This window comes from Aquarana catesbeiana, linkage group LG01, assembly GCF_042186555.1.
Source record: "Aquarana catesbeiana isolate 2022-GZ linkage group LG01, ASM4218655v1, whole genome shotgun sequence".
NCBI classification, from domain to species: Eukaryota; Metazoa; Chordata; class Amphibia; order Anura; family Ranidae; genus Aquarana; species Aquarana catesbeiana.
The window spans coordinates 37844276-37871177 of NC_133324.1; the positions used below are offsets into that span (position 1 = coordinate 37844276).

Sequence of the window (26902 nt, forward strand, 5' to 3'; positions counted from 1 at the left end):
TCTGTTTGATGGCTACTTCTTGTGCCTGAACAACAATCACAATAAAATCTCTTCAGCCTCTTCCTCAGGCACAGGACTTGCGGTGAGAGGCGTGTATCCATGAGTTCCTTCCGGACACTTTTACTGATGTGGTGGTTGTCAGAAGGACTTGGAAAGGACCATCATATCTGGGTCCAAGGGTGTGTTTCCTCAAAAACTTCTTTATCAGGACCCAATCACCAGGGACCAACTTGTGCGATCCTGTGTCTAACTCAGGATCTGGAATGGAAAACCACTTGCGCATGGATACCGGTTAATTCTCGAGATAGAACAGTCACATAATCAGTTAATACATCAGATTGCAGTTGCAACTGTTGTGGAAAATAACAACCCAGTCTGGGGGCTGAGCCAAACAATATCTCATAGGGTGACAAACCATGATTTCCCCTTGGGGTGTACCTGACACTGAACAAGGCAATGGGTAGGCTGTCTGGCCAACTCATTCCTGTTTCCTGAGACATCTTTAGCACTCTAGACTTTATTGTGCCATTTAGTCTTTCCACCTTTCCACTACTCTGAGGATGGTATGGAGTGTGGAAAGCTAGTGTGACCCCTAAGGCTGTCCATATCTCCTTGGTTACTGAGGCCGTGAAAGCCGGCCCCTGATCACTCTCTATAACCTCTGGGGCACCATATCTGCACACTATTTCTGTTAAAAGTCTTTTAGCTGTGGTCTTCGCTGTCATGTTGGTAATGGGACAGGCTTCCGGTCTACGTGGCAGACGCAGTCTCTTGCAGGGGCGGATCCAGGGGGGGGCAACGGGGCAATTGCCTCCTCCAAGAATGCTGGTGAGAGGGCAGACAGCTGGGTCCGTGGGAGAGAGCGAGCGGACGGCCGGGCGGGTGACAGTCTGAGACTGACAGTGGGCGGGTGCGAGAGCGGACGGCCGGGCTGGTGATAGTCTGAGACTGACTGTCAGTCTCAGACTATCACCAGCCCGGCCGTCCGCTCTCTCTCACGCGCCCAATGTCAGTCACTGACAGTGGGCGGGTGAGAGAGCGGACGGCGGGGGGGTCTGGTGACAGTCTGAGACTGACAGTGGGGTGGGCGGGTAAGAGCGGACGGCCGGGGGGGCTGGTGACAGTCTAAGCCTGACAGTGGGGTGTGCGGGTAAGAGCAGATGGCCGGGGGGCTGGTGACAGTCTAAGCCTGACAGTGGGGTGGGCGAGTGAGAGCGGACGGCCGGGCTGGCTGCTGATGACAGTCAGCGAGTGGGCGGGTGACATTTAGAGAGCGGCCGGGCTGCTGGCCAATCAGGGAGCCAGCGGGCAGGGGAGCAGAGAGATGACATCACCTCTCACCGCCCGCCCTGCATCCCTGCAGTTCCACCCTCACTGTGCAGGTAGCTACGGGCAGCAGAGAGATTACATCATCTCTCTGCTGCCTGACTGGTAATCTGCTGCCTCACCCTCTGGGAAGCAGAAAGTTACAATTGTAGCTGTAGCAGGCAAGTGACAATCCGCAACGTGTGGCAGATGATGTGGCAAGTGACAATCTGCATCTGGTGGCAGGCGACGTGGCAAGTGACATTCTGCAACTGGTGGCAGGCAACATGGCAAGTGACAATCCACAATGTGTGGCATGTGACGTGACAATCCTCATCTGGTGGCAGGTGACGTGGCAAGTGACAATCTTCATCTGGTGGCAGGCGACGTGGCAAGTGACACTCTGCATCTGGTGGCAGGCGATGTGGCAAGTGACAATCCGCAATGTGTGGCAGGCGACGTGACAATCCGCATCTGGTGGCAAGGTGACGTGGCAAGTGACAATCCGCATCTGGTGGCAGGTGACGTGACAATCCGCATCTGGTGGCAAGGTGACGTGGCAAGTGACAATCCGCATCTGGTGACGTGGCAAGTGACAAACCGCATCTGGTGGCAGGTGACGTGGCAAGTGACAATTGTAGCAGGAAAGTGACAATCCACATCTGGGGGCAGGTGACATGGCAAGTGACAATCTGCAATGTGTGGCATGTGAAGTGGCAAGTGACAATCCGCATCTGGTGGCAGGAAACGTGGCAAGTGACACGCTTGGGGCCCCCACTGACTCTGCATTATGGTGAGTTGAACTATTTCATTTTATATAACAATGTAATAATAGAAAAAATGCGCTTCAATCATAGTTACATAGTTACATAGTTACATAGTAGGTGAGTTTAAAAAAAGACACAAGTCCATCAAGTCCAACCTATGTGTGTGATTATGTGTCAGTATTTCATTACATATCCCTGTATGTTGCGGTCATTCAGGTGATTATCTAATAGTTTCTTGAAGCTTTCAATGCTCCCCGCTGAGACCACCGCCTATGGAAGGGAATTCCACATCCTTGCCGCTCTTACAGTAAAGAACCCTCTACGTAGTTTAAGGTTAAACCTCTTTTCTTCTAATTGTAATGAGTGGCCACGAGTCTTATTAAACTCTCTTCTGCGAAAAAGTTTTATCCCTATTGTGGGGTCACCAGTACAGTATTTGTAAATTGAAATCATATCCCCTCTCAAGCGTCTCTTCTCCAGAGAGAATAAGTTCAGTGCTCGCAACCTTTCCTCATAACTAAGATCCTCCAGACCCTTTATTAGCTTTGTTGCCCTTCTTTGTACTCGCTCCATTTCCAGTACATCCCTCCTGAGGACTGGTGCCCAGAACTGGACAGCATACTCCAGGTGCGGCCGGACCAGAGTCTTGTAGAGCGGGAGAATTATCTTTTTATCTCTGGAGTTGATCCCCCTTTTAATGCATGCCAATATTCTGTTTGCTTTATTAGCAGCAGCTTGGCATTGCATGCCATTGCTGAGCCTATCATCTACTAGGACCCCCAGGTCCTTTTCCATCCTAGATTCCCCCAGAGGTTCTCCCCCCAGTGTATAGATTGCATTCATATTTTTGCCACCCAAATGCATTATTTTACATTTTTCTACATTGAACCTCATTTGCCATGTAGTCGCCCACCCCATTAATTTGTTCAGGTCTTTTTGCAAGGTTTCCACATCCTGCGGAGAAGTTATTGTCCTGCTTAGCTTCTTATTGTCTGCAAATACAGAGATTGAACTGTTTATCCCATCCTCCAGGTCGTTTATAAACAAATTAAATAGGATTGGTCCCAGCACAGAACCCTGGGGAACCCCACTACCCACCCCTGACCATTCTGAGTACTCCCCATTTATCACCACCTTCTGAACACGCCCTTGTAGCCAGTTTTCAATCCATATACTCACCCTATGGTCCATGCCAACGGACCTTATTTTGTACAGTAAACGTTTATGGGGAACTGTGTCAAATGCTTTTGCAAAATCCAGATACACCATGTCTACGGGCCTTCCTTTATCTAGATGGCAACTCACCTCCTCATAGAAGGTTAATAGATTGGTTTGGCAAGAACGATTCTTCATGAATCCATGCTGATTACTGCTAATGATATCATTCTTATTACTAAAATCTTGTATATAGTCCTTTATCATCCCCTCCAAGAGTTTACATACTATTGATGTTAGGCTAACTGGTCTGTAATTCCCAGGGATGTTTTTTGGGCCCTTTTTAAATATTGGTGCTACACTGGCTTTTCTCCAATCAGCTGGTACCATTCCAGTCAATAGACTGTCTGTAAAAATTAGGAACAACGGTCTGGCAATCACCTGACTGAGTTCCCTATGTACCCTCGGATGCAAGCCATCTGGTCCCGGTGATTTATTAATGTTAAGTTTCTCAAGTCTAATTTTAATTCCGTCCTCTGTTAACCATGTAGGTGCTTCCTGTGTTGTGTCATGAGGATAAACACTGCAGTTTTGGTTACTGAAGCACCCCGATTCACTCGTGAATACTGAGGAGAAGAATAAATTCAATACCTTTGCCATCTCCCCATCCTTTGTAACCAAATGTCCTTCCTCATTCTTTATGGGGCCAATATGGTCTGTCCTCCCTTTTTTACTGTTTACATACTTAAAGAATTTCTTGGGATTTTTTTTGCTCTCCTCCACTATGTGTCTTTCATGTTCTATCTTAGCCGTCCTAATTGCACCCTTACATTTCTTATTGCATTCTTTATAAAGTCTGAATGCTGAACCATGGTGCTGTGATGATTGAAGCGCCAACACCAGCCATTTCCCTGATAAATTCTCCCCAAAAAACGTATTTTCTGGCAGTGCCCCTCCTGAGACTAGACTCTGGATCCGCCCCTGAGGCCAAGCGTGTCTCCAGACATAAACCCTATTGAGCATCTGTGGGCAGTCCTCAAATGGAAGGTGGAGGAGCACAAGGTCTCACATCCACCAGCTCCATGATGTTGTCATGGAGGAGTGGAAGAGGACTCCAGTGGCAACCTGTGAAGCTTTGGAGAAAAAGTAGAAAAATGTGCAGCGCTATAAACAAACTAATATCAAAAAATAAAAAATATCGACAATAATGAAAATTAAGGTGATCAAAAAATCGAACATGTGAAGATGTTATCAATGACAAAAATATTGAGAAATACAATAACATATACTCAATGAAAAAATAAAATTTGAGAACTATAATGACATATACTCAATGAAAAATAGTGTCCATATGTGATATTGAGGAGCCACAAGAGCTCATAATAAGTCCCAAAAGTGTGTAATCCAATACAAATAAGTGATAGTCACTAAAATCCACCACCAGAACTACCAGTCTCTTACCGGAAAGATTTGACAAGCACCTGACACCTGACAAGCCAATCAAGCTTCAGGGGTAAAAGTTCCAAAGTGATGGGTTCAGCAGGATAGATGCAGATTAAATCCAGAAGCAGGTCAGCCAAACCATGAGAGTAAAAAAGAAAAGAGGGGGCACATAGCATAATTCCATGATGGATATTTATTGTGAAAAAGAATATAAGAATTACACTTACATTTTCCAATGTTAAAACAAGCGCTTCAGAACAGGACAGTAACTGTGGACCTACGCGTTTCGCCTAAACAGGTATCATCTGGGGTGCTGGTCCCCCACAGTCACTGTCTATATATAAATGAAAGGAGCCCCATAATGAGCAACAGCCCTGGCGTTCGTATCCAGCTAATCTGTGTGTACTTCTGGTTTTGGGCAAGATGGCACCGCCGCATGCGTCTCAAGCCTCGTTCTGAAAACCGGAAGTGTAACCAGACTGTTATCTAGACTACTTCTGGGTATTTGGGCAAGATGGCGTGAGAGCTGGTGCTCACAATGGTTGCCCATATACTAGTATTACAATGGTAAACACATTAAGATCAATAAACAATACTGTACGTATGGGCAAATGTAAATATATATGTAGACAAATGTAACTACATATGTAAATAAGATAGAATGAGATAAAAATACACTGAGAAAGCGAGAGAGACCAGTGAAGTGCACCTAGGATAGATGATCTATACTAGAGTATGTTAACCTTGATTAATAAAAGCGTTAATATCCCACTCTATGTTTAGACCATAGAGCGAGTGAGTTTGAAGCTGATATACCAAGTACGTTTCTAAACGGGAGACTCCCCTAGTTTTGGCACCCCCTCTCCATGGGGGAATATATTTGTCAATAATGACAAATTGGGAACCTCTAGGGTCCCAACCATGATGTTTTCTGTAGTGCCTGGGTAGATTATGTGTGGTGTCACCACTCTTATGCCCCGTACACACGGTCGGACTTTGTTCGGACATTCCGACAACAAAATCCTAGGATTTTTTCCGACGGATGTTGGCTCAAACTTGTTTTGCCTACACACGGTCGCACAAAGTAGTCGGAATTTCCGATCGCCAACAACGCGGTGACGTCAAGCACGTACGACGAGACTAGAAAAGGCCGGTTCAGAACCAAGCGCAGCACCCTTTGGGCTCCTTTTGCTAATCTCGTGTTAGTAAAAGTTTGGTGAGAGACGATTTGCGCTTTTTCAGACTCGTGGCTTTCAGATCGTTTTCTGACGTTCAGTTTGTGCTTGTGGGTTTGTATCTGCTCTTCAGTGCGTGCAAGCAAGTTCCGCGTGACTTAGTCATTGTATTCTTGTTCGTTCGTTACTGTTTTTCAGGTCGCTCTTCACAGGCCTTGCTGTTCTTCAGTGCGTTCTGTTACTTCGTTCTGAGCAGCCGACCGTTTTCTAGCCATGTTGCGTATGCGTACTCCTCGTAGAGTTCGTGCTGTGCGGGGGCTTGGTGTTGGGGTCCTGACCTTGACACAAGTCCAGTCCATGAACAGGGTGGGGAGGAGTTCATGGACCAAGAATTGGTTGCTTCAGCGTGACCAGTTCTGTCATATGCCTTTGCTCCGTGAGATCCGTGAGAATAATCCTGATGATTTCAGGAACTTTCTCAGGATGACGGACCCCGTGTTTCACCGTCTGTTGGCTTCGCTGACCCCCTATATCAGCAGGCAGGATACCTGCATGAGGCAAGCCATCACTCCGGAGCAGAGGTTGGTCGCTACCTTGCGGTATTTGGCCACAGGGAGAAGTCTGCAGGACTTGAAGTTCTCGACAGGCATCTCCCCCCAGGCTCTGGGGATCATTATCCCAGAGACCTGTTCTGCCATCATCCAGGTCCTGCAGAAGGAGTATATGAAGGTAAGGTTTTTTTCCTTTTATATCACATTTTATTGTATTGAATGTTTGATAATATATTGTATTTCTTTCCTCATTCCCTAATTACCATGATTGTAATATGCTGTGAATGTCCCCTTTGTCCTCATGCATGCTGGATTTTTATGTAATTATTATTTTAGGTCCTTCATACATATTTGCCCTTCAATAACCTCTCCAGCATGGTGTCTCCTGCCCTATATTCACCTCATGTAGTCACTTAACAATGTATTTTATCAGCTCCATAGTAGTGCTTTACCCCAAACACCCCCTAAAATGTTTTGAAATGTTATTTTTGATTTAAATTCAGGCAGAGGGCCAGAGGCTTTTTTTTGTGGTGTCCCCAAATTTTTGGTAACCCTCCCTCCCCCAACTGCTAAGTCAGCTGATCCCTATTCTCTATTCTCAATCATCTATCTGCTGACTTTGCCAAACCCATACACACTATACCCACCTCTTTAGTGCTCAGATTTATGGATGAATTCCCCAAAGCATGTAGTGCAAGGGCCTGCCTGTATACTTTCCAATGGTACTGTTTAAAGTTCTTGTATCCTATTATGATCTTGATAGGTAATAGCAGAATGTTCAAATGTCCTCAAATGTGTACAGTGTGTATTTATATCTTTGTATTATGACACTTCTTACCTGTCCAGTGGTCTGCCAATAGTGTAACTAAGGAGGGGCTGTTCCAAGTAATACCCTGTATTTAGGCATTCATCTCTCAATGAAGTGAAGAGGGTTACCTGTCCAAGAGTTCCCCCCCCTATAATGTTAGAAATGGCCCATGAGAGGGGGGGTGGAATATGATAGTTGTACCCTATACTTTGTTGTTGTTAAATTCCCCTTAATAAATGCTATCTGGAGGTTGCCCCATAATGTTTGTGTCTAATCTGCTTGCCAGGTTTCTGTGAAAAAATAGTAATGTTTATTGTTTTTTCCTCAACAGTTTCCTTCCACGCCACAGGAATGGCAGACTGTGGCCTCCCACTTTGCCCAGCGGTGGTACTTTCCTAACTGCGGAGGGGCAATTGATGGGAAACACGTCCACATCGTCCCACCACACAACTCGGGGTCGTACTATTATAATTACAAAGGGTTTAATAGTATAGTGATGTTGGCGGTGGTGTCGGCTAATTACGACTTCTTGTATGTGGACGTGGGGAAGAATGGCCGGATGTCCGATGGTGGAGTGATCGCCCAGATGGAGTTCTACAGGCGTCTCCAGAAAGGCAGCTTGGACTTGCCACCTCCAGAGGACAATGTTGAAGGTCTCCCATTTGTGTTCGTTGCTGATGAAGCATTTGCGCTGGGGGACCACCTGATGCGGCCATTCCCGATGAGGACCCTCACCCCGGAACAGAGGGTTTTTAATTACCGGCTGGCCAGAGCCCGAAGAGTGGTGGAGAACACATTTGGAATCCTGGCCAGCTGGTTCCGATTATTTATGACACCCATCCATATGGCGGAGTATAAACTGAACCATATAATACTTGCCTGCTGTGTTCTCCATAATTTTCTACGAAAACATTCAGCCAACTATGCTGGCTCAGTTGGGCCTGAGGCCGGAATCCCAAATACATCAACAATGACGGCACTTGAAAGTGGCCGTCCTGGCTTGCCCTCCCTGAATGCCCGTGATGTCCGGTTACGATACCTGGAGTTCTTTGCGGGTAGGGGGGCTATCAATATGCCAGACAATATGTGACACCTTTTTCAAATAAAAAACAACCAAAAGAAATTCTTGGTGGACATTTACTGCTTGTGTTTGTTTTAGCTGACCCTGACAGAAATGTGTTGAGTGCATAAAATGTCGTGATTGGGTAACCTTATAAAAAAACAGTGTTGGCTGGTACTTCCTAAATGCAAAAACACATTTCACTACAAGTGCACTTGCAACTGCACTGAACCTGCACTTGTAGTACAAAGAGGATTTGCCCTTAGGAAATAACCCCCATTTGTGCATAAAACAACAATTACATCACCCCAAAAAAGTTTTGTAGTGTTGAGACAATAATCCACACATTCTTGAGTAAGGCACTTTTTTATACCTGCACAATCACATGCGCATTTACCAAAGGTTTTTAAAACAAACCAACATGTTTGTTGTATAACAATGTTTGCAGTAGCATTATGAAAATTCAAAATATCCATTTCAGATAAAACAGGCCTGTGTAAAACCAACAAGAAAGCCAAAAAACTTGAACTTACAAAGTTCACATTAGGTAAAACCTGAAGGCTATATCAGACATCAGTATTTATGAACTGGGTTTGATATAGCGTTCAGATGGGTGGAAATCACCCCTGGAAAAGCCAAATTTGGAAGTTGCACACCAATTTACAAATGTCCACATGTGCTATCTGCCATCATGGGGGATCAAGGGACGTGTTTGGGGGGAGCAAGCCCTTCCTCAACGCTACTTTATAATTGAGGAAGGGGTTGCCCCCCCAAAACGCGTCCATTGATCTCCCGTGATGGCAGATAGCACATGTTGGCACACTGTGTGCATCCTGCAAATTTGGCTTTTCTAAACATAGAAAAAATTTTGGAATGCTAAAACAGGTGATTTTGTGGGGTTTAAATTCGTCCCAAAACATCAATGATGTTATTATTTTTTTTAATAACATCATTGATTTGTTGCTGTATGTTGTGCAATTCGAGATTACACCCCATGATCTCCCCGATGAGTATCTGGGCACTTTCAGATGTAAAGCGTTCTGGATCCCTCACATCACGATCACCTAAAAAGAGATAAAGAACAAAAAAAAAGGTCTCAAAAATCTGCCACCATCCATCTCTTTTACCTGAGCCTGTGGTCGCAGACACTCACCTGTTGTGGTGCCAATCTCCACCACGTCTTCTTCTTCCTCCTGCTCAGCATCTTGTGTTTGCGGTATTTCCCCTTCTTCCAGAGGTGGGGGGTCTGTGGTCTCCTGGGATGCGGAGTGTCCTCCGAGTCTTTTCTCCCCTATGTAAAACAAAAATGGTATACTTAGCACACAGATATTTGATGGCAGAACTATAGAAATAGGAAACATTGCTTGGAAGTGGGGTACAATTGTCTATTTTAGCAGAGTTCCAAGATGTATATTTTTTATTGGCCTTTGTCAAGCTGCAATACTTTACCTGTTTGGTACAAGCTTCACAGATGGAGCCCCCCCTATAGTATACACTGGAGCACCTGTGTGCCGCCCCTAATAAAAATGGTGTTCTTGTGTCCCACACTAGTGCTCCAGTGTCCAGATGTGAAAACAGCTGCTCAGTGTCCTCTCCTTACACACAATCTAGTTTGCATTTCATTCTAGTAACAAAACCATCTACACAAACAAATATTTGGCATCCAAGTAGGCCCCCAAAAATATGTGAAAATGCATATGGCCTAAACAATGGTGTTCTAGAGGCCGAAAGAAAAATGTTTGATACGAACGAATAATGTGCCCATGAACATTAAAGTTGACCTTTGGAAACGTTACAACTAATGAAAGCATATGGAGCAGAACGAACGTAATAAAGACAGAAAGAATAGGAACACAGCACAACTACTTACTTTTTTGCAGCACTCTCCGGATCTTTCGGTACTGCTCTGGCTCTCTCAACTTCAGGTCCGACCACCGCTTCCTGAGCTGATCTTTAGACCTTCGTACCCCGAAATTCCGCTCTAGACTCCTGACCACTTTCGCCACGATCTTGGCCTTTCGGATGTTGGGGTTGGAGTAAGGCCCATATTTTCCGTCATAGTCGGACTTCCTCATGATGTCGACCATCTCCAACATCTCCCCAAACGACATATTTGTGGCCTTAAAACGTCTCCTTCTGGATCGGGACGTGCCTGGATCCGCCCTTTCCTCCTCCTCGTTGCTACAATTAGCCCGCACCTGCTGTATGTCCGCCATCATGCTCTTCCCCCACTGCGCCGAACGAAAAGGGGCGGGGAATACACTAGAAAGAACGTCAGGGGCGGGCAGAGTTACACGCATGCGCAGTGTATATAAAGCGTAACACGCGTGCGTATTACGTTGGATCTGTGAGCGGAGGAAGGAGCATTGGACGCGCCGAACGTACAAACGAAGGTAAGAGACAAACTTGGGCCTATACTGCTTCTAGATTGAGGCCTATATTGTTACAAGATTAGGAGAGTTTTGTCTGACATTAGGCTTTGTCTTGTGTTGTGTCTTGCAGTGAACATGGATATGGTACAGAAAGATCAGGACTTCATTTCAGTCTTCATAGAGATGCTAAGGGAGCTGCCCTGTCTGTGGGAGATTAAACACCCCCATTACAAGAACCAAACAAAGAGGAAGGCAGCACTGGAGCAATTGTGTGAATTTGTGAAGCAGGTGATCCCCACAGCAGACATCACTTATTTAAAGTTTATCATTGGTGGCCTGAGGAACACATATCTGAAGGAGCGCTATAAAGTCCTGGATTCACAGAGATCCGGAGCAGCAGGTGACATCTATGTCCCCAGGATGTGTTACTACGACAAGCTGCACTTTCTGGCAGGCCAGACTGAACCCAGGCCATCCCTCTCCGGTCTTCCTTCCACGCTTCCTTCCCCCCCCGGCTGAGGCTTCTGACGCCCAACCTGGGCCTTCCAGGCCACATGTGGAGGAGCCCAGATTGAGCCAGGTATAGCATTCCTCTAAATATTTCTGCTTGTCCAATCAATGATGTTAACTAGATGTTAGTTTGGAGTACTAATTTATGATTGTGATTGATGATGCAAAAACTAAAACTATGTCCCTTTTTCATACACAGGGAAGTCTCAGCCATGAGGTGGCCGGGCCGAGTCAGCTGGCTGATATCAAGGTCCCTCCACCCCCCCTGGAAACAGAAAGTGGCAGTAGGAGGAGTACCCTAGAGGAGGCTGCTATCAGATTTTTTTGTAGGGCTACAGAGGTCCTGGGAGCACCACACACCAGGCAGGAGAACTTTGCTGCATTCATAGCCTATAAAATGCAGAGGATGGAGGAGGGCCAAAAAGCCATGTGTGAGGCCCTCATATCTGAGGCTCTGGCTAAAGGTATGAGGGGCCAAATTACACCTCACACACAGCTTTGAGATGGTCCTCCTCCTCCTCCTGCAGGTCCTACTCCTCCTCCAGGTCCTACTCCTCCTCCTGCCACATCTACAACTGCACAGCCACAGCCCGGAAGGAAGTGTGAAAGGAAGACCAGACAGTGAGGACCCTGGATCCAGTCTGTTGGGCCAAAAGATGCAGCCTCTTGTGGTACCACAGCCTGGGGACACTGATGTCATTTGCTGCTATCCAAGTCTCTGTGAATCCCGGACCAGACTGCCCTCCCTTACATATGGACTCCTCAGGCCACCAATTTTTATGTTGAAGAATTGATGTCTGCCGTGGGGGTCCCAGGCTTCACTAATTTCTGCTGTTGATCCAGTGTTGCCTTCCTCTTTGTTTGGTTCTGATCCCTTAATAAAGGATTTTTGTTTTGAATTATACTCTCCTATGTGTTTTACTTCAAAAATGATGGTTTGTTTGTGAGGATTCAGGTACATTTCTAATATACAATGTGAAATGAACAAGGGACACCAACAACAAAAAATCTCATGGAGATTAAATAATAAAAGATATCAATGGTGTTGGGGTAACTTGCCACACAAAACACACACAAAAATATTCTGGAGTAAAAATAAAAATAACATTGAACAAAGATCAGCCTTGGAAAAAATCCAAACATTAAAGAAAAAAAAAGGCTTAAAAACCAAAAAAAAAAAATAAAAAATATAAAACTGTCAGATGTGACAACTAATAACAATATATTGAGGGAATGCCACTAAAAAAACACAAATAAAAGTTTGTGAGAAGTGTGTGTGAATATGAGCATCAAAACGACTTAATTCTTGTCACATTATAAAGAAGAAGAGAGTGCGCTGTGTTAAACCATATTTTACATTGCACCGTGACGAAAGTGCTGTATCCATTGCGAACGCTAAGTTTACCAGAACGAGCTATCCCGTGTCGGAATTTCTTCTGAGCATGCGTGGCACTTTGTGCATCGGAACAGGCCACACACGGTCGGAATTGACGCGATCGGATTTTGTTGTCGGAAAATTTTATCTCCTGCTGTCCAACTTTGTGTGTCGGAAAATCCGATGGAAAATGTCCGATGGCGCCCACACACGGTCGGAATTTCCGACAACACGCTCCGATCGGACATTGTCCATCGGAAAATCCGACCGTGTGTACGGGGCATTAATCTTTGCAATGTGTTCTCCTACCCTTACGGAAAATGCACGGATGGTACGTTCTACGTATTGTTTTCTGCAGGGGCAGGTAATCATATACACAACGTGTGTAGTGGCACAGGTCCAAAATGATTTAATGGGATAAACCTTATTAGTAACATTAGATTTAAATTCCAAACTTTTATGTCTTCCACAGACATTGTGTTGGCAAACCATACATTTCTTGCAAGGAAAGTATCCGACCATGTTATGGAAAAAGGAGGGACGTGTAGGGGGATTAATGGTATTAGGGGCAATTTTGGCTTGAAGTGAGGGTGCACCTCTAAAGATGACTTTTGGTCATTCAGGAAGCAATGTTTCCAAGATGTGGTCATTTTTAAGGATGCCCCAATGACGATTGATAATATTTTTGATTTCTTTATGCTGAACAGAGAATGTAGTAAGCATAGAACACTTGTAAGAATCGTCTGATTCACGTGAAGGTTTAGGTGTAAGAAGAGAACATCTGTTTACCATTGCCACCTGTTGTATCTCAGAATTAAGTGTTAACTCATAGTATCCCTTTTCAATAAACCTCTGAGGATGGATGCTTGGACTAGATAGGTGTCAACATCTGTGCAATTTCTACGCAGCCTAAGGAATTGGTTGCAAGGAACAGATTTAAGCCATGATCGATGATGACAGCTGTCTGTGGGTATAAAGCTGTTTCGATCCATGCTCTTAAAATAAGTCTGAAACTTAAACTGTACTGAACAGATCTCTATCTCAAGATCTAGGAAATGTATTTTCGAAGAAATGAACTCGTATGACAATGAGATACCACGATCATTATCATTGAGACACGTAAACATTTTTTTGAGAGATTCAGGGGTGCCTTTCCATAGAAGGAGGATGTTGTTTATATATCTGGCCCACAGAACAAGAGAAGGTCTGTGTTCAGAATAGATGACATCTTCCTCCCACTTGGCCATGAAAAGATTAGCGAGGGTGGGGGCAAATTTGACCCCCATCGCAACGCCTTTTTATTGCAGGAAAAACCTTTGGTCGAACCAGAAGTAATTGTGTGTTGTAGCGAATTCTAATAGTTCAACCACATATTCTTTCTGTTGACCAGTGAGGGAGTCCTCACGTTGAAGAAAATGTATGACTGCCTCTATGCCTCTAGTATGAGGAATGCAAGTATACAGAGACACCACATCAGCAGTCGCCATTATCAGGTCATCCTGTATGTCAATATTCTCCAAAAGTCTAATGCCCTGTACACACGATCGGACATTGATCGGACATTCCGACAATAGAATCCTAGGATTTTTTCTGACGGATGTTGGCTCAAACTTGTCTTGCATACACACGGTCGCACAAAGTTGTCGGAATTTCCGATCACCAAGAACGCGGTGACGTACACCATGTACGACAAAGCTAGAAAAGGGCAGTTCTGAACCAAGCACGGCACCCTTTGGGCTCCCTTTGCTCATCTCGTGTTAGTAAAAGTTTGGTGAGAGGCAATTGGCGCTTTTTCAGACTCGTGGTTTTCAGATCGTTTTTTGCTGTTCAGTTTGTGCTTGTGGGTTTGTATCTGCTCTTCAGTGCGTGCAGTCAGTTCGTATTGGATTATTCAGTGCGTTCTCGTCCACTCGTTGCTGTTTTTCAGGTCGCTCTTCACAGGCCTTGCTGTTCTGTTACTTCGTTCTGAGCAGCCGACCGTTTTCTAGCCATGTTGCGTATACGTACTCCTCGTAGAGTTTGTGCTGTGCGGGGGCTTGGTGTTGGGGTCCTTACCTTGACACAAGTCCAGTCCATGAACAGGGTGGGGAGAAGTTCATGGACCAAGAATTGGTTGCTTCAGCGTGACCAGTTCTGTCACATGCCTTTGCTCCGTGAGAATAATCCTGATGATTTCAGGAACTTTCTCCAGATGACGGATCCCATATTTCACGGTTTGTTGGCTTTGCTGACCCCTTATATTAGCAGGCAGGATACCTGCATAAGGCAAGCCATCACTCTGGAGCAGAGGCTAGTCGCCACCCTGCGGTACTTGGCGATGGGGAGAAGCCTGCAGGACCTCAAGTTCTCAACAGGCATCTCCCCCCAGGCTCTGGGGATCATTATCCCAGAGACCTGTTCTGCCATCATCCAGGTCCTGCAGAAGGACTATATTAAGGTAAGATTTTTATCCTTTTATATCACATTTTATTGTATTTAATGTTTAACAATATATTGTATTTCTTTACTCATTCCCTAATTACCATGATTGTAATATGCTGTGAATGTCCCCTTTATCCTCATGCATGCTGGATTTTTATGTACTTATTTTTTTTGTCCTTCATGCATATTTGCCTTCACTTACCTCCCCAGCATGCTCTCCTGGCCCTATATTCACCTCATGTAGTCACTTAACAATGTATTTTGTCAGCTCTATAGTAGTGCTTTACCATAAAAACCCCCTAAAATGTTTAAAAATGTGATTTGTGCTTTAAATTCAGGTAGAGTGCCAGAGGCTTTTTTTTGGGTCCCCAAATCATTTGGAACCCTCCCTTCCCCCAACTGCTAAGTCAGCTAATACCAATTCTCTATCTAACCTCAATCATCTATCTGCTGACTTTGCCAAACCCATACACACTATACCCATCTTTTTTTGTGGTCATATTTATGGATGAATTCCCCAAAGCATGTAGTGCAAGGGCCTGCCTGAATACTTTCAAATGGTACTGTTTAAAGATTTTGTATACTATTATTATCTTGATAGGAAATAGCAGAATGTCCAAATGTGCTCAAATGCATACAATGTGTATTTATATCTTTGTACTTTGTATCTTTGTATCTTTGATACTTCTTACCTGTCCAGTGTGCTGTCAATAGTGTAAGTAAGGAGGGGCTGGCCAAAGTAATACACATTATTTAGGCATTCATCTCTCAATGAAGTGGAGAGGGTTACCTGTCCAAAAGATCCCCCCCCCCCCAAAATGTTAAAAATGGCCCATGACAGGGGGGGAGGGGGAATCTGATAGGTGGACCTTATACCTTGGACTTTCAAGACTCCCTAAAATAAATGTTATACTGATGTTGGCCAAGAATGTTTGTGTCTAATCTGCTTTCCCTGTTTAGGTGCAAAATGATATATTTGTTTGTCTTGTTTGACTCCACAGTTTCCTTCCAACCCCCAGGCATGGCAGACTGTGGCCTCCCACTTTGCCCAGCGGTTGGACTTTCCTAACTGCGGAGGGGCAATTGATGGGAAACACATCCACATCATCCCACTACCCAACTCGGGGTCATACTATTACAACTACAAGGGGTTCAATAGTATTGTGATGTTGGCGGTGGTGTCGGCTACTTATGAGTTCCTGTATGTGGACGTGGGGAAGAATGGCCGGATGTCCGACGGTGAAGTCATCGCCCAGACTGAGTTCTACAGGCGTCTCCAGAATGGCAGCTTGGACTTGACACCTCCAGAAGACAATGTGGTAGGACTCCCATTCGTCTTCGTTGTGGATGAAGTGTTTGTGCTGGGGGACCATCTTATGCGGCCATTCCCTATGAGGACCCTCACCCCGGACCAGAGGGTTTTTAATTACCGGCTAGAAGAGTGGTGGAGAACACATTTGGAATCATGGCCAGCCAGTTCCGCCTATTTCATACACCCATACACATGGTGGAGTACAAACTGAATCATATCATCCTGGCGTGCTGTGTTCTACACAACTTTTTAAGGCAAAATTCTGCCAACTATGCTGCCTCAGTTGGGCCTGAAGCCAGAATTCATAATGAACCAACCTTGACGGCGCTTGAAAGTGGCCGTTCTGGCTTGCCCCCCCTGAGTGCCTGTGAGGTCCGTCTTAGATACCTTGATTACTTTGCGGGTAGGGGGGCCATCAATATGCCAGACAATGTCTGAAACATTTTTAAAATAAAAAAATCATTTTAACTACTAAAATCTTTGGTGACATTTACTGCTTGTGTCTCTTTTAACTGACCCTGACAGAAATGTGGTGAGTCCTCAAAATGGAGTGATTGTGTAACATTACAAAGCACTGTTGGGTGTTATTTACTAAAGGCAAAGACAATTTGCACTACAAGTGCACTTGAAACTGCACTGAAACTGCACTTGTAGTGCAAAGTGGATTTTCCCTTAGGAAATAACCCCCATTGTCACAGAAAACACCAATTTGAGCACAACAAAAGTTTGGGAGCGTTGAAACAATAATCCACACATTCTTGATTAATAATCTTTTTAATACCAGCACAATCACATGTGCATTTATCAAAGGTTTTTAAAACAAACCAACATGTTTGTTGTATAACAATTTTTTGGGTCACATTACTAAAAGTAGAAATGTCCATTTAAGGTAAAACAGGCATGTTTAAAACCAACAAGAAAGACACAAATCTAGAACTTACAAAGTTCAACTTTTAAAGAAATTGAAGGCAATATCAGATCTGAGTATATATAAACTGTGTTTGATATTGCGTTCAGATGGGGTAAAGTGACACCTGGAAAAGCCAAATTTTGAAGATGCACACAAATTGCCGAATGTCAACATGTGCTACCTGCCATCACGGGGTGATCAAGGGACATGTTTTGGGGGTGCAACCCCTTCCTCCCAGCTACTTTTTTTTTGAACATCATTGATGTTTTTCTGCATGTTTTGCAAGTCCCTGTTACACACCATGATCTCCCCGATCAGGATCTGTGCACTTTCAGAGGTGAAATGACCTGGATCCACAACATCATGATCACCTAAAAAGATAGAAACAAAAACACACCATGTATTATAAATATGACGGCATCCATCTCTTACCTGAGCCTGTGGTCGCAGACACTCACCTGTTGTGGTGACAATTTCCACCACATCTCCTTCGTCCTCCTCCTCCTGTTGACTTTGGTGGGTCTCCACTTCTTCCTGAGGTGGGGGGTCTGTGGTCTCCTCGGATGAGGGGTGTCCTCCGAGTCTTTTCTCCCCTATGTAAAAAAAAAACTAGGTATACTTAGCACACAGATATTTGATGGCAGAAATAGGAATATGAAACATTGCTTGGAAGTGGGGTACAATTGTCTGTTTGGGCAGAGTTCCAAGATGAAGAAATATTTTTATCCTTTGTCAAGCTTGAATACTTACCTGTTTTGTACAAGCTTCTCAGATGGAGACACCCCTATAGTATACACTGGAGCACCTGTGTGGGACCCCCTAATAAAAAGGGTGTTCTTGTGTCCCACAGTAGTGCTCCAGTGTCCAGATGTGAAAACTGCTGCTGAGTGTCCTCTCCTTACACAGAATCTAGTTTGCATTACATTCTACTTACAAACTCATCTAGACAACAACATTATTTGAATAGAAGTAGGGCCGAAAAAATGTATTCAAATGCATATGGCCAAAAGAATGATGTTTTCTAGGCCGAACGAACAGTGTTTCATACGAACGAACAATGTGCCCATGAACATGAAAGTTTGCATTTTCAACTTTACAAAAGTAAAGAAAAGCACATGGAGCAGCACGAATGTAATAAAAAGAAAGAATAGGAAGACAGGACAACTACTTACTTTTTTGCAGAACACTCCCGATCCTTCTGTACTGCTCGTGCTCCCTTAATTTCAGGTCCGATCACCGCTTCCTGAGCTGATCCTTGAATCGTCGTACCCCGAAATTCCGGTACAGACTCTTGACTACTTATGCCATGATCTTGGCCTTTCTGACATTGGGGTTGGGGTAAGGTCCATACTTCCCGTCATAGTCGGCCTTCTTCAGGATGTCCACCATCTCCAACATCTCCCCAAAGGGCATATTTGATGCCTTAAATCGTCTCTTTCTGGATCCAGACATTTCAGGCTCCGGGCTTTCCTCCTCCTCGTTGGTGTAATTATCAGACACCTGCTCTGTCTCCGCCATGTGCTCTTCCCCACTGTGCCGAACGAGAAGGGGCGGGGAATAGACTAGAAAGAACATCAGGGGCGGGCGGAGTTTCACGCATGCGCAGTGTATATAAAGCATAACACGCGTGCGTCTTATGTGCGATCTGTGAGCGGAGGAAGGAGTACCAGAGGCGCCGATCGTGATAACGAAGGTAAGATTTAAAATTGGGCCTATACTGTTTCTAGATTTAGGCCTGTATTTGGACAAGTTTAGAAGACTTTAGGCTGACATTAGGGTTTGTCTTGTGTTGTGTCTTGCAGTTAAAATGGATATCTTGAAGGATCATGACTTTATGCCAATCTTCATAGATATGTTCAGGGAGCTGCCCTGTCTGTGGCAGATAAACCACCCCGATTATAAGAACCAAACAAAGAGGAAGGCAGCACTGGATAATTTGCTGCAATTTGTGAAGTCTGTGATCCCCACGGCAGACATCACCTATTTGAAGATCCTAATTGGTGGCCTGAGGAGCACATATCTAAGGGAGCGCAAGAAGGTCCAGGATTCCCAGAGATTAGGAGCTGCAGATGACATTTATCTCCCCAGGCTGTGGTACTATGACAGGCTGTATTTTCTGTCAGACCAGAGTGAACCCAGGCCAGCACTCTCCACTCTTCCTTCCACGCTTCCTTCCCCCCCAGCTGAGGCTTCTAATGCCCAACCTGGGCCTTCCAGGCAGCAACATGTGGAGGAGCCCAGCTTGAGTCAGGTATAGCATGCTTCTAAATATTGCTGGTTGTCCAATCAATGATGTTAAATGGATGTTAGTTTGGAGTACTAATTTATGATTGTGATTGATGAAGCAAAAACTAAAATGATGTCCCTTTTTCATACACAGGAAAGTCTCAGCCAGGAGGTGGCCGGGCCAAGCAGGCTGCCCGATACGCAGGTCCCTACCCTCTGCCTTCAAAGAAAAAGTGGCAGGAAGAGGAGTAACCTGGAGGAGGCTGCTATAGGCCTATTTTGGAAGGCTACCGAGGCCCTTAGAACACCCCACAGTGTGGAGGAGGACTTTGCTGCCATAACTGCATGCAAAATGATGCAGATGGAGGAGGACCAACGACTCTTATGTGAGTTTTTAAATTTGGAAGCTCTAAATAAGGGGTTGAGGGGCCAAATCACATGTGCAACCCACATTTGTCAGCTCACCCATAGTCCTCCTCCTCCTCCTCCTCCAGGTCCTCCTCCTCCTCCTCCTCCAGGTCCTCCTCCTCCTCCAGGTCCTACTCCTCCTCCTGTCACACCTCCAACACCAGAGCCACAGCCGGGAAGGAAGCGTGGAAGAAAGACCAGAGGGTGATGGCCCTGGGTTCAGTCTGGTCTGGCAAAAGATGCAGTCTCTTGTATGACCACAGCCTGGGAACATACATGTCATCTGTTGCTGTTCAGGATCTCTTGGACTTCTGGACCAGACTGCACTCCCTTATATATGGACTCCTCAGGCCACCAATTTTGCAGTAAAATAATTGATGTGTGCCCTGGGGGTCAAAGGCTTCACCAATTTCTGATGTTTATCCAGCGTTGCCTTCCTCTTTCTTTGGTTCTGAGCCCTTAATAAAGGAATTTTTGTTTCAATTATACTTGCCTATGTGTGTTTTCCTTCAAAAAGGACAGTTTGTTTGTGAGGAGGCAGGTACATTTCAAAAATACAATGTGAAATTAACAAGGGACACCAACACCAAGCAATCTCCTTGAGATTAAATAATACAAGATAATAATGGTGTTGTGGTAACTTGACAGACAAAACACACACAAAAATATTCTGGAGTAAAATAAAAATTAAAAACAAAAGAAAACAGCCTTGAAAAAAAGATAAACCAAAAAAAAATAATATATATTTTTTTTTGTCAGATGTGACAAATCAAAATATATTGAGGGAATCATGATAAATAATAAAGAAAGAAGTTTGTGAGAAGTCTGTGTGAATATGAGCAGCAAAACTACTTAATTCTTCTAGCATTATAAAGAAGAAGAGAGTGCGCTGTATTAAACTATTTTAAACATTGCAGCCTGACAAAAGTGCTCTATTATCCATTCTGAACGCTAATTTTAGCAGACCGAGCTGTTCCGTCTCGGAATTTCTTCTGAGCATGCGTGGCACTTTGTGCGTTGGAATTGTCCACACGCGGTCGGAATTGACGTGATCGGATTTTGTTGTGGGAAAATTTTATAGCCTGCTCTCAAACTTTGTGTGTCAGAAAATCCGATGGAAAATGTCCGATGGAGCACACACACGGTCGGAATTTCTGACAACAAGCTCGGATTGCACATTTTCCGTCAGAAAGTCCAACCGTGTGTCCATAGTATCCTTCAAATACGAAGGAGTACGTTTCACAATAGGCTGGAGGTAGAAATCCACATAGCGACCAATTTGAGAGGTAACTGAATCGATCCCACTTATAATTGGGAGTCCAGGTGGATGGGAAGAATCCTTGTGGATTTTTGGCAAGTGATACATGATCAGAATCCTAGGTGCAATCGGTACAAGATAGGCCCTCTCTTTATGGTTTAGAATATGTAAGTTAAAACCCTTTAAAATCAGTTGATCCAATTCTTTTTTAAATACTGAAGTTGGATTGTTAGGTAATTCCTTGTAGGTGTCATGATCATTAAGTATCCGGTATACCTCATTAACATAATCCGGTTGGTCCTGTATGACAATGTCCCCCCTTGTCCGCAGGGCAGACCACCAGATCCTTTCTATCGCAGAGTGATTTAAAACCCTCCATAGGAAGCGACTGGTTGAAATTTTTTGGGGGGAAGTTTAGCTAAGTCTTTCAGGACTAAATCCCTGAAAATGGTAACAGCAGGAGCCGTTGGTACGGGCGGGCTAAACAGACGGGTTAGCCAACCCTGAGTGTACCCTACCTGAGGTAGCAGCTCTTTCAGAGTGTTGTACAGAATATGAAGAATTGGAAGCAATATATCTTTGGATATTAATCTTCCTCACAAATTTATGAATGTCAATAAAGGTGTGAAAACCGTCTCTGTTTAGCCCGCCCGTACCAACGGCTCCTGCTGTTACCATTTTCATTTGATTTAAAACCCTCCATAGGAAACGACTGGTTGAAAATTTTTTTGGGGGGAAGTTTAGCTAAGTCTTTCAGGACTAAATCCTTGAAAATGGTAAAATCACAGGGATGTCTGACTGCACACCGGAGGTCACAGCTACTTTGGACTTCCGGTTCCCAGTTTCTGGTCTTCAGTCCATAGGTCATGGACCTCCCCTTCGCGTCTGCGGGGCGTCAGTGCGGAGTGACGTCACATGCTGCATTTTGGCGCCATGGGGAGGGATATTTAAATCCCATACGATTCAGACCTGTTTAGGCAATCTGGGAGCTCATGAGGAACACGGACAGAGGCACTAGGTAACCCCTTAACTGGACGTAGGACAGTCAGCGTCTTTGCTCTGCATTCAGTTTTAATTTAAGTTTTGCTTTTGTTTTCTATTTTTGTTCCCTGGTATAGATCGATACTGGCCATCTCTGTGCTCCTCTTTGGGGCTTTGGCTGCTCATGTTTCTGGCATCCACCCACTTCTATGTTTCTCCTAGCTGTGGTGGCTGGGGCGGGGTCTAGCCCTTCATACAGTGGTGAGACATACTGAGGTGAGCAAAACTTCTTAAAGCCATAGGGATATACTATATATATATACATATATATATATATATATATATATATATATATATATATATATATATTTTTTTTTAGAATTTGTTTGCCGGGCGTGACGGTTTCATGTACTTGATTGATATATACCAATGTCTTCCTTTATGCCTTTCCGTCCACATGAGCTCTCAATATAGATAATTTTACTTAATAGGATAATGGTGAGTACAGTTCATTTATCAGTTTGTGTTATGGACTTGTGCTCTCTTTATCCTCAACTTACATATTGTTTTTACAACATATGATATATATTGCAGGTATGGTCATAACTCTATATGACTGATTTAATAACATAAAATACACATCCCTCCCTAAGGGCGATCTGCCATTTTTCTGGACCGATCTGGATGCAGGCCCTTGGGCACTCTCCCAGTTGTGCTCTCTCCAGAAATCATCCATGAGGTATAGAGTTTGCGTGGTTGGGGTGTCTGTGGTGGTTGGGGGGGGGTTGTTTTTTTTTTTTTTGGGGTGGTTTTTGGTTTATGAGTATGGTGGAGCCATGTTTGTGTAAGTTATATATTTCTGTTAATCCTTTGTGAAGTGTGACATATTCATTTATGTTTTTCTTTTTTGTTTACACATCTAAGGTTGAACACATCATGTGTTTTTATATTTATTAATATTTAATGAATAACCACGTCCTTTTCCTGATGAAGCTGTCCCGGCAAAACATGTTGAAATTTTTGGACGTGGCTATATTTGTATGTCACTACAGTACTCTCATTTGTCAGTGATAGGTAATAGGTGTATAGGTGTATGCCTATGACTATGACTGTAAACTGTATTCCCTACTTTTTTAAGTGTCTCTCTAATAAATATTTGTATATTTTTATATCATCAATTGTGTTTCTTCCTATATGATGTACCTTTAAAGTCCCATACTTCCCATTCCGTTTTGGTCTTTATAAGCAATTAGCTTTTAAATTGTTTATTATATAGACATATAGGATGTCATAGCTATTAGAACTTTCACGCTTAGGCCACTTGACTCCATAGGTACGCTTTTAAACGAGCCCCTAAACTACAAACCTGACTGGATGGTGTGTGTACAGAACATAAAAGCTGGGGAACAAAACTGGGATACATGCATTTTGCACTGTTCAGGCTTGTTATGTGACCCCTCACCTAGAACTTACAACTTTGTCATCTATTTTAGTTATGCAGGAACATGTGTTTTATTTTTTACAGCTGCATAAAAGTCATTGTTAGAATTTTTTCTTTTTGTAACATTAATGGTGCCATCATTAGGTGATACTTCAAGCCATATCTGCTCCCCAGGTATCTTTTTGCAGCTCTGATGAGGAAGGTGTAATCCAACTATGAAAAGTTTTCATGGGACTGCCCTTCTAAATTATATAACACTCTAGTCTTTCTTCACTGTCTGGTGCCCTTTTTTTTTTCACCACTTTTTCAGTAGATTTTTTTTTTTAAATCTCTTTGATGCTGGAAGTACTTGCAGTTTTTTGAGCGAAACGACTTAGGGACCTCTTTGATAACATGTAGCACTCTGCATTAAAAGTGTCCTAGCAAAAATGTTTATTTTGTTTCCACCCTGAAAGCATAAAACGGGAGAAGAATCTGATTGTTCCTGGTAACAAGGATTGTTCTTCCTTCAGATACTTTCATGCAGGAGGCGCCTGTTGTGAAAACCCAGAATTTAAGAACAGATATCAACAGCAAAGCTGATTGGTAGAGAAGGACTCTTAACATGCATATGCGTGATTTTATTGCTCATATTTCAACAATGGCAAATGGATTCATTTTACGGTTGCCCTTACAGTTCATGACAGCCCTACAACTACCAAAGATTTTACTTAAAAATAAATTATGTTGTTTGTGTTATGCTTTACCTGTATATTAGACAAACCAAATATCCTCTTGTTTTTGATCAAAGAAGACAAGTGAATCTAGAGGGGATATTGATAATGTTTATGATTTCTTTAATAGGTTTCTGCTCCCATTTGTTCATTCCAAAATCAACCTATTTTCAAACCAAAGTATTTTTTTCTTTAAAAAAGGGGATGGGTGACGGTGACAGGGGTGGGTGACAGTGACAAAAAAAGTTTAATCACACCATAGCGCATAACACTACATGTAAATAGTGTCAAAATCACCTAAACTTTACATAAAATATATTAACAAATCAATAAAATTAGAAAAAAATTAATTAAAATGAACAATGTGCAACATTTTGTGCGTGTAACAGACAGCCCTTAATGTAACTAAAATCTTCACAATGAGTCTATCAAACTGATAATTTCCCCACCATGTGAATAGTGACACCATATGTTCCACCACCAATGTGATTCAGTGACACCAACTCCCTATGGGATTGCACACACCAGATCCTGTTGTCTTTCATTCTCATGAAAAGGCAAAAGTTCTTAATTGTTAATCAGTCATCACTTGATTATAACACCCTCTGATGGACGAATCTCATCACACCGCATATGTGTGGAAGAAAAAAAGGAAGGCTTCCAATAGTACATTAATTCAATAAAATGTTATTTATTAAAAATTATACCACTCACATTTAAAACTCTTGTAATTGTCTGTTACAGGCACTACATTTTGCACATTGTTCATTTTAATTTAGCTTTTTTTCATTTCACTGATTTGTTAATATATTTTTATGCAAAGTATAAGTGATTTTGACATTTACATGTAGTGTTATACGCTACGGTGTGATTAATTATTGGTTTGTACAATAATATTATTAGCCCAATTGGTGATAGTTGTTTGGTTTTTAAGTAGCAGCATTTATTAATATTGTTAATACTTTTATTAGAAAGGATACAGTCTTTAGCGTGGTGTATTAATTTAATGAATTTAATTCGTTTTTGAGGTATGTAAAAAGAATGGTGACAGTGACAATTTGAATTAAAGTGTGAACGCACTTAACACTTTCCACAACCCCCCCCTCAAAATTTAGCCTTGTCCCCTCTAGATCTTTTTTTTTTTTTTTTTTTTTTTTTTTTTTGCACACATAAAAAAATCTTCATTTTTAGTTATAAAATTATCTCAAAGCCCCCCGGAACATAATATATTTTCTGAAAGCAGAGGCTTAGTAGAACACAAATCTGTGTATTCTGAAAGTGGAGAGATTCGCTGCCAGAATACATTGTTTCAATAGGGAGGATTTAAAGTGATCGCTTTTACAACAACAAAAAGTAAACGATCGCTCCATCCACACAAACAGAGCGGACAGAGGAATTCCCACACTTTTTAGCTTTAAAGAAAAGACTCTTCCAGCAACTTCTCCAACACCCTGACACTGTTATAAATTGTTACAAATTTTGTCACCGTCACCCACCTCTGTCACTGTCACCCTTCCCCTGTCACCGTTATCCATCCCTGTCACCGTCATCCATCCCTGTCACCATCACCTACCTCCTGTCACCGTCACCCATCCCCTGTCACCGTCACCTACCCCCTGTCACCATCACCCACCCCTGTCACTGTCTCAGATCCCTGTCACCTACCCCCTGTCACTTTCTGGACAGCTTGGTTTGCATGTAAATGAGAAGACATTCTATATACATTCTTATAATATTTCCATCACATGTATTTCTTCCAATCATTTTGTAAAGTCCTATTTGTTCTTGATCACATTTTTCTCTTCTTAGCAAGTAAGTTACACACCTGTATATCTTTTCTTCAGGTACATTGGGATTATCTTCTTTTGACCTCACAGTGAGCACTCCTCCAATGATCAAATCTCCATCCTGAAAATATTGGAATTCATCAAATACATCAGTAAAATGAAGGGTACAGGCTGGACTCTGCATTCCTGATCTCCAGAGTGTCATACATTGCAGGATCACACAGAACTGGAAGATGTAGGTATATGATAGGACCATAGCTCCAATCACTGGGTTCTTCTTTAATTAAAGCCTATAATTCTCCATTGTGACACAGACCTCTGCAGCATGGGTATCACAATGCAAATACAATGAGATGGCTTCTCTCCCCTCCTTTTATACAGTTCAGTACCATACATCTCTCTTTGTTCTCAATATACTGACATCGTCTTCTATTAACTTTTAGTTGTGTGTGCAGGTATTTTATTTGTGAGTGGTTAAGTTTAGTCCTCTATTATTCATATTATTTTAACAACTGTAAACCAAGACACAGAATTTCTTTAAAATAAACTCTATTCAGCAAGGATCAGTGCGAAATATTTTTTATACCAAATAGATTATACGATTGAAATACACAGGTAGTACCAGATAATATTACAACGATTCTTCCACTTAAAATAACAATGCACATAACTGTTCTATATGACTGTTTTATTATTTTAAAGTGACTCTGTAAACTAAGCTTGGCCTGTAAAAGAAGCACATTGTTACTTACCTTTTTGTTGGCCATTGCCTTCAAATGTGTACAAGTGTGTGAATACCTACTTCTCTCATGCCTTCTGTATTTACACTCGTGAAATAGTAATGGCTTTGTGTTTTTTCTTTTCCTACAGTCATTCTTCTACTTGGGCTCCCTCCGCAATGGTGGGTGTAGAATTCCCCTTGTA

At 43.1% G+C, this 26902-nt stretch overlaps 1 protein-coding gene across 1 annotated transcript in view; it reads right to left on the reverse strand.

The window, feature by feature from the left end:
• The window catches only part of LOC141140390 (vomeronasal type-2 receptor 26-like), a 122260-nt gene extending 96026 nt beyond the window's left edge, over positions 1-26234 (reverse strand). The window contains exon 1 of the mRNA XM_073629546.1: positions 26017-26234. Coding sequence (XP_073485647.1) covers positions 26017-26234 — 218 coding nt within the window. The remainder of the gene's footprint in view (positions 1-26016) is intronic.
• Positions 26235-26902: the final 668 nt, after the last annotated feature.